At 40.9% G+C, this 11,831-nt stretch overlaps 1 protein-coding gene across 5 annotated transcripts in view; it reads left to right on the forward strand.

The window, feature by feature from the left end:
* MLLT10 (MLLT10 histone lysine methyltransferase DOT1L cofactor) overlaps window positions 1-11,104 on the forward strand; it is a 141,420-nt gene extending 130,316 nt beyond the window's left edge. For 4 of the 5 annotated variants that reach the window (XM_032991623.2, XM_032991624.2, XM_032991619.2 and 1 more), the window contains 3 exons: window positions 6,231-6,333; window positions 7,090-7,302; window positions 9,483-11,104. In XM_032991623.2, coding sequence (XP_032847514.2) covers window positions 6,231-6,333; window positions 7,090-7,302; window positions 9,483-9,551 — 385 coding nt within the window. In that variant the 3' untranslated portion in view covers window positions 9,552-11,104. The remainder of the gene's footprint in view (window positions 1-6,230; window positions 6,334-7,089; window positions 7,303-9,482) is intronic. The other variant, XM_032991620.2, reaches the window with a different exon arrangement.
* Window positions 11,105-11,831: the final 727 nt, after the last annotated feature.

An 11,831-nucleotide genomic window follows, 5' to 3' on the forward strand; every position in this document is an offset into this window, starting at 1 on the left:
CTACCATTTGTTGCAGTAAGAAGGGGGGAGGGGAAGGAGGAGAACAGTATACAGTCATGTAATTAAAGTTGTAATAGGCATAACTAACCAGAGTAGCAATACAGCTGCATGGTGTTTTCAGTTCTCTGCATCTGACTCCAAAGACAACAAAATCAGTTTTCCAAGTGGTGTTCCCAAGGAATTTTAAATGCATAAAAAGATCCATGCTTGAGTTTTTGTTAACAGCCCTTCCCCCAAACCAGGTATCCTCAGTAGCATAAACTGCTGCTCCTCGGGCTGCAAGGCAAATGGGTAACAAAAGGAGACAGCTGCTTGCCAGGAAGGGGAAGGGACTGCTTGGTCTGGAAGTATTTTGGGATAGAGCAGAGCCTGGGCTAACTCATTCTCCCTGCTCCCCTTCCCCCCACCCCTTGTATTGTCCTTTGCTTAGGAAGGAGATACTCTGGTTCTACGTAGAAAGAAATGCCTACAAATAGGGAGTGGATTACTTGTCTTTTAAGTAGAGTTTATTTTTGGAGATTATGGTGGATTACCCACTGAAAAAAGGCGTATGTGATTGGAATGATGCAAGGGACCCCTAGTTTTGTAGTTTCTTTTTCCAGTTTCTTTCCTTGCTGTTTGTTTGGCAGCTCCTGAATATCTGTGTACTGTATCATTGGGTGGTACTGCTTCAATACGCTCATAAAACCTGATACTTTCCAGCGTATCCTGTTGTTTTGATGTGCTATTATATTTTTACTGAGGAGGTTATATTTTTTCATAGTTTATATCATACATGAACATAATATTTAAAAAGTTAAACAAAAGACGTTTTGTTAATGAAAAATTATCTTCTTTCTTGAGTATCGGAGGTCTGCTGAAAACACAATTATTTTGTGTTACTTTCCCCAAAAGCGTGAGGAGTGAGAAATACTAGACAAAATCAATAATATTAACCAGTTGTATAATGCTTTCCACTTTCAGGTAATGCTAAGATATACCAGTCATGCTGCTGTTTTCTCATAGGATGTTGTTAATACACAGATAAGTTATTTCTGCCTCTTCATATTGCAGGAGTTCTTTTGTCTTTTTTTAATATATCCATCTTAACTGCTGTAATTCTTGAGTGTGTAGCCCAGTAGTAGAATGCTCCAGTTCACGCAGAATACTGCAACAAGTATCCTGTTCATAAGCTCTCATTCTAACTTTTAGCATAATCTGGAATACTCCAGTGTTTCCCTATTTTCTGCTACAACAAGCTTATGATGTGCAACCCTGCCAGCATTTCCATTTATCTATTTTGATTTGGAATTGATCTCTTTCTGCACTTCTCCCTCAATAATGCTAACTTAAAATTTTTATATTAAAATTTAAAAGTGCACTTTTAAAACAATTATCTGCTTTACTGAGCGCATCCACAGTTTCACAATTGCCCCCATTTTCTGTGAGTTTTCAGTCTTTCTAGTTGTATATTTAGAAGAAAAAAGTTTAGGCCGAGCAAACACTAATGCTAATTAGTGCTAATATGATGTTAGTAATGACTTGTACATTCCTTATTCCTGTTTCTTCCAAAGAAATACTTCAGTGAAAAATAGAAAAATATGAAAAAACTTTTGTTACTGGAACTAAGTTGTGAGGAGGCGCTGAGACGACTGAATGAAGGAGAAAAGGGGGAAAAGAAAAACAAACAAAACAAAACAACTAACCAAACAACCAACAACAACAAAAAAAACAAAACAGAAAACAAACCCAACACATATTTTGCACTGGTTGAGATTATTGGTTCTGAAACTGTATGGGACACCATTTGTTCCTGCCACTCTTGAGTTCAATGTTGTTTCAGTGGCAACCAGCTGACCATTTCTTTAATGTTAGATTCCTCTAGGTATCGCTACTCTTTGAACTGCCTAAGTGGGAAGGTTAAATGGTAACAAGCACCGGCAGGCATGGAGGTTTGCTTCCTCTCGAAACCTGGTTAGACTGCGTGATGGTGATCAAGTTTAGAGGTGGTTTAAATCAGTATTTGCAAGGCAGTGGAGACCCACATGAGAACTCAGCCTTACTTTCTAAATTTTGACTTAATGACAGAACAATACAATTCCTAGGTGTTCCTGTAAGTTGCTACTTACAGTAACTTCCCAAGCTTCAGAATCTGTTTGGACAGTTTCATGTGAAAAACAGCTAGATTGTTCACTAATACATGAAGACTTCTTTACGCATATTGTCCTTAAACGTGTGAGCTCTTTAGCTAGGGAGGTGAGAAAACACTGATTTGCACACTGCTGTTTGAGAGAGTTTCAAATTGTAGGTAAAAGAGCCTACATTCATTTGACAGAGAAAAATACTCGATCCTTTTCTGGGAAAAAGATGGCTTAATACAGATTGCTAGCACTGGGAGATTAAGTGATTTGAGGAAAAAGATAGGATTGTTTCTTTACATTCTCACAACCAGAGAAGACTGTAGGATGGAGAGTTTCAGACTGATCATATACCTTTTAATGAGAAGCTAAAAAGGATTAAATTTACATTCCACACTGATCTGGTTTAGAGAAAGCTCTGTGGTGAAATCCAGTGAACTGCCTTTTCTGGGAAGCTCAGGAGCTGCAGCGTTTTGTCTTCTGCAGTTAGGTTTTGTTTCTTGACACTGAGATCTCAGCTGCTGGCTGAGGTATTTTCTTTTGAGTGCCAATGCAGAGCAAAAGAGGAAGGCAGAGCAGATAAAGAGAAGGGAGAGTAACAGCAGAGAAAAGAAGCACAAAGGTAAAACATGATATAGGAAAAAAGAAAGAATGAGATAAAAGAATGAAAAAACAATGGAGAAGATTCATTCCAGTGTAGAAGAATACAGAAAAAGTGAGGTAAAAAGAGAAGGAGATGATGGTAATATTAGTCAAACTAAAGGTATTTATTTTTTGTAGTTGTTACAAGTATTTTTGATACAATTGAATTTAAAACTGTTTGAAGGCATTTCAATTAATTGATGAGTGTAAACTTTTGAAAGTCAAACACATGCATAATTCTAGCTTATGTTAGACCCGAGTTTTGCTGTTGTAGCTCAGGAGGAAAATGTAGGAGTTGCCTTGGGTAGGCAAAATGTCATCTCTGCTTTGATCAACAATCAAACATTGCTAGCAGTTATTGGGGAATAAACAGAACGGGGGTATCCACTTTGTGTTCTGTCACTTTAAATCCCTGGTGTGTGTGTGCCCGGAATATTATGTGTAGTTCTGATTATGCAGTTTCTGAAAAGGATATAATACAAGGGGAAAAACTGTACAGCAAGAATAAGCAGAGGCAAAATGGCTTGCACAGGACAAGGTCCACATAATTGACTTGTTGGCTAGGGAAAAAGGCCATTGACAAGAGGTTTGAGAACTAAGAGAGTGATAGAAGTGATAGTAATGACTGTGGAGAAACAGATGATGGGAAATCATAAAATTAGGTTGGAAGAGACCTATAAGATCATCGAGTCCAGCCATAAGCCTAACACTGGCAAGTGTCACATCTACATGTCTTCTGAATACCTCCAGGGATGGTGGCTCCATCACTTCCATGAGCAGCCTGTTCCAATGTTTGACAACCCTTTCAGTGAAGAAATTTTTGTTACTATCTAATCCAGACCTCCCCTGGTGCAACTTGAGGCAGTTTCCTCTTGTCTTACTGCTTGTTACTTGGTGGCAGAGACCGACACCCGCCTCATGACAACCTCCTTTCAGGGAGCTGTAGAGAGCAATAAGGTCTCCCCTGAGCCTCCTTTTCTCCAGGCTAAACAGCCCCAGTTCCCTCAGCCTCTCCTCATAACACTTGTGCTCTAGACCCTTCACCAGCTTCGTTGTCCTTCTCTGGACACACTCCAGCACCTTGATGTCTTTGTTGTAGTGAGGGGCCCAAAACCAAACACAGTATTCAAGGTTTGGCCTCACCAGTACCAAGTACAGGGGGCAATCACTTCCCCAGTCCTGCTGACCACGCTGTTTCTGATAAAAGCCAGGATGCCATTGGCCTTCTTGGCCACCTGGGCACACTTCTGGCTCATATTTAACTGGCTGTTGACCAACACCCCCAGGTCCTTTTCCACTGAGCAGCTTTCCAGCCACTCTTCACCGAGCCTGTAGTGTTTTGTGGGGTTGTTGTGACCCAAGAGCAGGACCTGGCACTCAGCCTTGCTGAATCTCATACAGTTGGCCTTGGCCCATTGATCCAGCTTGGCCAGATCCCTCTGTAGAGCCTTCCCACCCTCAAGCAGATCAACACTCCCCCCCCAGCTTGGTGTCATCTGCAAATGTACCAAGGGTGCATTCGACCCCCCTCGTCTGGATCATTGGTAAAGACATTAAACAGAACTGGCCCCAGTACTGAGCCCTGGGGAACACCACTTGTGACTGCCTGCCAACTGGATTTAACTCCATTCACCATTGCTCTTTGGGCCTGGCCATCCAGCCAGTTTTTTACCCAGCAAAGTGTACACCCATCCAAGCCATGAGCAGCCATTTTCTCCAGGAGAATGCTGTGGGTAACAGTGTCAAAGGTTTTACTAAAGTCCAGGTAGACAACATCCACAGCCTTTCCCTTTCCACTAAGCAGGTGACCTTGTCATAGATCAGGTTAGTCAAGCAGGACCTGCCTTTCATAAACCCATGTTGACTGGGTCTGATCGCCTGCTTGTCCCGTACATGCTGTGTGACAGCACTCAAGATGATCTGCTCCATAACCTTCCCCAGCACTGAGGTCAGACTGACAGACCTGTAGTTCCCAGGATGTTCCCTCCAGACCTTCTTGTAGGTTGGTGTCGCGTTTGCTAACCTCCAGCAAGCTGGGACATCCCTGGTTAGCCAGGACTGCTGATAAATGACGGAAAATGTCTTGGTGAGCACTTCTGCCAGCTCCCTCAGTGCCCTTGGGTGGATCCCATCTGGCCCCATAGATTTCCCATTCCCCATAGGAAATAATAAGTGCAGCCCAGCACGTGTTTCCCATAGCATTGAGGCCACCCAATGAAGTCTGAAACAAAGTTTATGCATTGCTTGCCGTGTCCCAGCAGTAGAGATTGGTGATGGTATGGGTATTTCCATACTGTCTGGTTAATACAAAGTAAATATCAAAGTGATCACAGAGCCAGGCTACAGTATGCTAGCCATTATAGACAGGCAAGAGAAATACTGTCCTGGAGTAGCCTAACTGTGCAGATGTATGGCTGATTTAAGTTAATTTAATTCCTTACTACCAATCACAACTAGCAATCCTGTCATCCTGCACACACCTTCTTGCTGGTACTAGTACTTGTGCATTCACACAATAACCTCATCTACACCAATAGATAATCTTTCAGGGTGTTTTATGTTGGCTTAGGTTTCAGTTCAGTTTCCAGGAGATGCAGCTCATGCAAGGGGAGGAGATAGAAATGTGCAGCTGAAAGGGAGATACTTAACCTTTCGATAGCAGGGTAAAACTACCATGAAACTATACTTTAATAATTCAGTGGGCGTTTTAAACTAGTAAAAGCTAACACTGGTACTGAAAGAGTAAATCCAGCTGTCTTCCTGTTTTTTTGTTCCAAAACCACCCTTGTTCATGCTGTTCATCTTGCAGTGAACTGGCATAGCTGAAGAAACCCTTTACTTCCAGACCAGTTGGCAGCTGGATCAGTTCCCTGCCCAGTTTCCCAAATAGCTGCAGAAAATTTTACGTAGGCATGAAAATAGGGACTGGGAGCTAAGTAGTAGGCAAGTGCAGAGCCAGGCTGCTTCATTCTGTGGCAGCATCAGTTGGCCCACTTCAAGGCTGAATGTGTTTGCTAAATTATAGACACATATAGGCAATAGAGTTAGATTTGAATATAGCAAAAGATGAGAATCAGAAGGAAACCAAGACAAAGTAAGCTAAGTAACTAAGTATTAAAGGTTGGCGAGAGCTGTCTTATGATATAAACTCTGGCCCTTCTGCATAAAGTACTTGAAAAAATGCAAATGGTAGTTATCCGAGTTTAAAATAACGTGCGTGTAGTGGAGTTATGTTACAGGCAAGATGTTGCCGTTGGTCAGCACAAATGAGACTGGGGTCGTGGTAGTAGTGTCTAGGTATGTATCAAAAAATGCAACTGGACAGACTTTAATATTTGACAGTGTGCAATCAAAATTCTAAATAGGAACTGTCTATTTATATACACCTTTTCTTTGTTTCAATGCAAAGCTGAAGTAAAAAGTTGCCATACTTCCATATAAACTACAGTATTCCCCTGTCAAACCCTACAGTGCCTCGGGACTAGGATTACTTCCTGACCAACAGAGACAACTTCTACTCCATCAACAGCACCAGCAATTTCAGCAATTACTAAGTACCCAGCAACTCACATCAGTAAGTTTTCCAGTTAATTATCATTTATTGCTCTATTGTATTCTAAGGCATGGATAAACTCCTCAGCCTAATATAAATACTAGAAATGTGTTTACCTCAATATTTCAGATTTTGATAATCTTCTAGTTTTTCAGTTGCCTCAACCTTTTTGGACGATAGTCATGCTGAATTACACGATATTATTGGGCTGTGTGTGTTGCTACAAGAATCGTTCCCTAGTGCCTTCAGTCCCATTTTGTCGCGTGGGGACATGGTGGCTTGTCTCTCTCAGCATCAGCTGTGGGCAGCAGTTTGGGATCTCGTATGGATCCTAACAGTATCCTAAGCTAGTCTCTGATTTCACTAGGACTCTAGCAAAAGATTTTTGGGTATCATCTCGTGAGCTGTCTTTGCTCTGCCTTGCAGTACTCGCATAGGCCATTAGGTAACTGGTTTAATGATTTGTATTGTTAATTGTGTGGTTTTAGTACTTTGACAAACATAGCTTGATATTTTTCTCAGGTATAGTTCTTCTGATAGAGGTCTGACAAAGCCAGCAGGTCTAGCTGAACTTCTGCTGAGCTACATGATTTTTTCTTCCTTTCCCCACAGTCTGGTGGAACTTCATTAGTGTAACCTAAATTAGCTGGGAATTAGGTTAAGGGTTGCACTGACTGAAGATTTGGGTAAGCAGGAACAGAGGGAGGAACTATTTTTCAGTAACTAATTATTGATTTTTTTTTTTCTTTTTCTCCTCCCCCTCCTTCCTTACTCAAGGAACAACATCAGGCCCTTTTGTATCAATTAGTACAGCAGCAACATCACCACCACCAACACCATCAGTCCGAAGTACAGCAATTGCAGATTACTGGAGGAGCACAGATACCCATAAACAACTTACTTTCAGGCACACAGGCCTCACCACTTAATGCAGCTACTACCAACCCATTCCTTACGATTCATGGAGATAATGCAGCTCAGAAGGTGACAGTAAGTATATTTCTCACCTCGTTTTCAATGTAGTACCTCCATGAGGTAACTAAAAGATAAGCAGCAAGTTATGTGCCTGTATTTACAAGTCAAGGATGGTGGATTTTTTCATTATTTTATTTTTCTTGAGCCTTGGGCTGCACTTAATGTGGTTCAGAACTCTGAACTTGCAGTCACTTGCATCTAACCTGTCTGCTGCACACTCCTGCTTCTCTGGATATGGACTGCAATCCAGTGACCCTTGTCTTCCTCTTGTAGTGACAACTGCAGCCTTCCTCACCCCACCTTCTTCCCCAACTTTGTGTCCACCATTTTGTAGATCATTCCTTTTATCACCTGAAGTTTGTCCTGGCCAGGCCTCAGGCACTGTGGAGCTGCAGAGAGCAGTTGATGACTTAGATGAGGAGCCCACTGCTGGGGAGGTGAAATGTATTAGGAGAAGGGGCTATGTGTGTATCTTGGCCCTGGTGTGGGAAGATGAGGCTGAGGCTCACCGGGAGGCTGAGCAACTCCTGTGCTCGACAGAGTAATAAAACCTTTCCTACACAGATAAAGAAACACATTTTTCAAGCAAAGATGTTCTGTTGTCTTCAGCATTTGCCCGTAACCCCCATCACCAAGACAGGAATTATTTTTTCAAGGAGTCAGAGAATAGTCTTCATTCTTTAAGGGTCCTAGAATTAAGATAAGAGAGGATGAAGGGAAGGAGCATGTGGAACTTGTGAAAACAAAGGATGAATAGAGCAGGAAGACAAAGTTGCAGTATTCCTTGGAGAAGACATCAAGGGGCAGTGGTAGTAAAGATAGGGGAGCTTGTCAGCAACAGCAGGAGAAGAGTTTGGGGCTGGATGTTAGACTCCTCCACTCCCCACCCCCAAAGCCTCCAGCTACTTAGGGGCACGATGGTGGAGGAGTTGTCTGGCAGCTGGGCTTTTGTGGTACTTCCCGAACATAAGATGAGGCACAAAACATAAATGATGAGTTTTCAAGACAGTTTTCCTGGAAGCAGCTCCCTTCCATTCAAAAATATGAGTGTTTAATTTGGTTAAGCTTTGCGCATGGTCTGTCACTTCTGTTTGCTCCGTTGCTGTGGTGCTGCAGCCGTGCTGCAACCTGCAGGGCTCCGGCAAGGTCGCGTTCTCTCCCGTCGCTGACCGCGGCGAGGAGGCGCTGTCATGGGTTTGCTCAGTGCCTTCCCTTCATTTAGACAAGGTCACAGTTCGTTCTAGTATGTTTAAAATTTATCTCCCCTCATTTTCTAAAAATTAGTAGTAAATTGAACTGAGACCCTATATTTGGTTTGCATCAGAACAAACTATTCTATATGTGACCTTATTTTGAATTCTTTGAAATGGTTATTACTAGCTTTGGACAGCATGACTGGGCAGCACTAGTATATTTTACAAATATGCTGTTACAATTTTAGTTTTTGTTCTTATAACAGTTAGCTGTAAACAATTCCAGGAAATCTCAGAACATCTTTTGAACAAAACCCCCTTAGAAATAAATGTATTTTGAATTTGCCTTTTTTTTTTTTTATTAAAAAAAAAAAAAAGGTTAGACTTGAGATGGATTGCATTGGATTGTTGAACTACTTCAATCCAAAAAGAATTTTTAACAAATTCTTTATTTGCAGAAAGCTTGAATGTTTTAACCTCATTTCCAGTTGGAACAAGTTTTCAAGCGTTTCTGAACACTCATTGAATGAGACGAGGCATTTGCTCAGTCCTGTTCAATACTTGCAGGAAAAATCTGTGGAAATTTATGGAAGATGGATAAGTGTGACAGGGGCAAAATGGAAGTTGTATTCCTATTCTGATGGAGAATTTCAGGCCTATTTCATGGGTAAAATGTAGCAGAGGTTACCTGGTATTTGTCTTGACCATTATGTGGTTCTAAGGAGAAAACAGCAACCAGGAACAGCAAGTCTCGTTGGAAGGAAAGTAGAAGCAAAATTGGTGATTTGTAATGCTAGCTGTGATGACCCTAATAGGAGTTGCTTCAGTGTAGGATTATTCCTTTAATTATCCCTTCATTTCCCACCTTTTATTCTACAGTACATGATGATAGTTTACAATAGAAGTTACTATTTAGATAGCTTCAGTAAACATACCTCATCTGCTTTGTCATTTGTTTTTAATTTTACTTGGCTCCATATTTTATAATCTGATTTTTAGAAGTATTTTCTCTTACACAGAGGCTCAATGATAAAACTGGACCAGTTGCGTCAGAGAAGAGTTGACATTTGAGTGATACTTGAGAACTGCATGTCCTGCTGTTCTAGCACTTCATCTGGCTGCAAACTGCAGTTTTCCTTTCTGCAGATTGAAGAAATGCAACAAGGAACTCTTACTGCACAGCAAAAGGTTAATAATTGTCATAAGGATATTTTTGGTAGGCTTTCATTTGCTTTCTTGTTGCACTAAAATGGACGTACTTTTTAATGTTTCAGACTGTGAACCGTAATTATTTTGTCAATACGGTGGTACTAAGTACAAATTCAACTATAGAAAAACATACACTTGACTCTTCAGTACTAATCTTATAAATTTAAAGGCTAGTAAACTGCCTGCAGTCATGCATTCCTTTGGTTTCAGAGCAGTCGTTTTAAAAAACAAACCAACCCCAAGCCTAGCCAGTCTGATCTTAAGCCGCAGTTGCAATATCTCCTTTTAGACTAAGCTTGTAATGGCAGCCAGGACTTGCTGTTTGTTGTTTCTTTTTTACACGTGTTTTGAAATCTGACTCATGAGGGAATCCACTTCTGAACTTTTTATTCCTTTAAATTCCTGTTGTTATATAGTGGGAGTTTTTTCCGAGTAAGAATTACAGTACAGAATCCAAAGTTTATTAATTTTGGTGTAGGTTTTAGAGTTATGAGGTTTTTAAAGGAACCGGTTTGGTTCCAGTGACAGTTTTCTTACCAGATGAGAAGGCCACACTGGAAGAAGTATGTGTAGTGTTTGGCCTAAACCAAGTGCCTGTTGCTACCTCCATGTTGTTGAAATGGCTGCAAACAGCTGATCATGCACTAGACGTGTCCTTGTTAGCAGCGGGAATATTCTGTGTTGCACCAGCAGCCTTGTTGTTCTGCCTTTACTAGAGGTGTTTATACCACTGTAGATCACTCAGGCAGATTGTTACCTGGGTCAGTTTTCACTAATAAATTACCAAAAAAGTGAGTTAATATTTCCCACTGAAATTTACCGGTGGTTGAAACGGGTGAACTTGTGTTACAACACTTCTGACAGAAGCTGATTTCACGGCGTGAGTCTATGCAGTATGGTGAGGAGAGTGTAAAGGGGGGTAATGACCACTAATCAATGTTAAGGTGGGAATTATTAGAGGAAAAGACCCAGCTGTAATTAGACCTCCACTGTGTACTTATTTGGAAGAACATGCTAATTCTGCAATATGTTTCTTAGTTAAACATTGCACAGTTCTTACCTCATTTCTGTAAATAAAGTTTTGTGAATCTGTTTTGTATTGTGAAGAATTCATAAGAAAACATTGATATTTTGATTTGTAATATTTCTAATTAGTAGATTTAATTGAAAAAGTAAAAATAATTTATTTTTATATGTTCTGGGGAATTTTTTAAAAACGTCACAAATCACTTTTGTAGATACTTTACAAAAGTAAACCAGTGGTTTATTTTACTTACTCAACTCACTGGTGGATATTCTGTAACAATTTGTACAAAAGGTAAGATGGAAATGTGCTGTTATTTTGACTAGATGTAAAATTCCAAGTGTATGAAAAGATATGTACAAAGCTTTTGTTAATAAACTTTAATAATGTTCATAGTTGTATACTGCTTGTGTCAACGTGAGTCTCAGAAGAACAGAGTATTTCTGTTAACATCACAAGATGGGAAGAATTTCAGTTGCACATGGCTGCTAAAATGTATTACAATGAATTTTTAAAAATGTTTCTCATATAAATTTTTGCTTTCAAGAGATGCAACCGCAATCCTGTCCAGGGGCATTTTTGCTTATTGGATGTAAATGTCCAGGTGCAGCCCTGTGCCACACTCTGATGTCCAAGGTTTGTGCTTTCATCCTTTAAAGAGAAATTACTGTGAAATGGCAGGAGGAGGAGCGAGCTGCTGCTCTAATGGCCCCGGTACGTTTTGAAATAGCTTGGTGAGAGCTCTGTGGCGATGGGATGGGTTCTTCATCTATGCAGTGCCTGTGTTGAGGTGATTGAGGCCTTTGGTTGTTGCTGTAAATTTTGTACTGTATTTTCTGTAAAACCAGCTCAGTGTTTTTTTTCCAGGAATTGTGCTTATTGTCGGTGGAGGCTGGGTGAACACAGAGCTGAACTCCTGCTCTTTTATTTCCCAGGCAGCAAGGAGGAACCTGGCCCTTCCCATACAGTCACCTGAAGATAAAATGTGAGGTTTGGGGTAGCACAGGTTTTGGCAGACAAGGGCTGTGCTATGGCTTCCTCGGGATTTTTAGCGCCTTGATCGGTGCAGCCTCAGACCGAGACTCACTTTTGGAATAAGCAGCAGGAAGGTGGTGTTG

Source organism: Tyto alba, unplaced genomic scaffold (genome assembly GCF_018691265.1).
Source record: "Tyto alba isolate M040663 unplaced genomic scaffold, T.alba_DEE_v4.0 Super-Scaffold_38, whole genome shotgun sequence".
In the NCBI taxonomy this organism is placed as follows: Eukaryota; Metazoa; Chordata; class Aves; order Strigiformes; family Tytonidae; genus Tyto; species Tyto alba.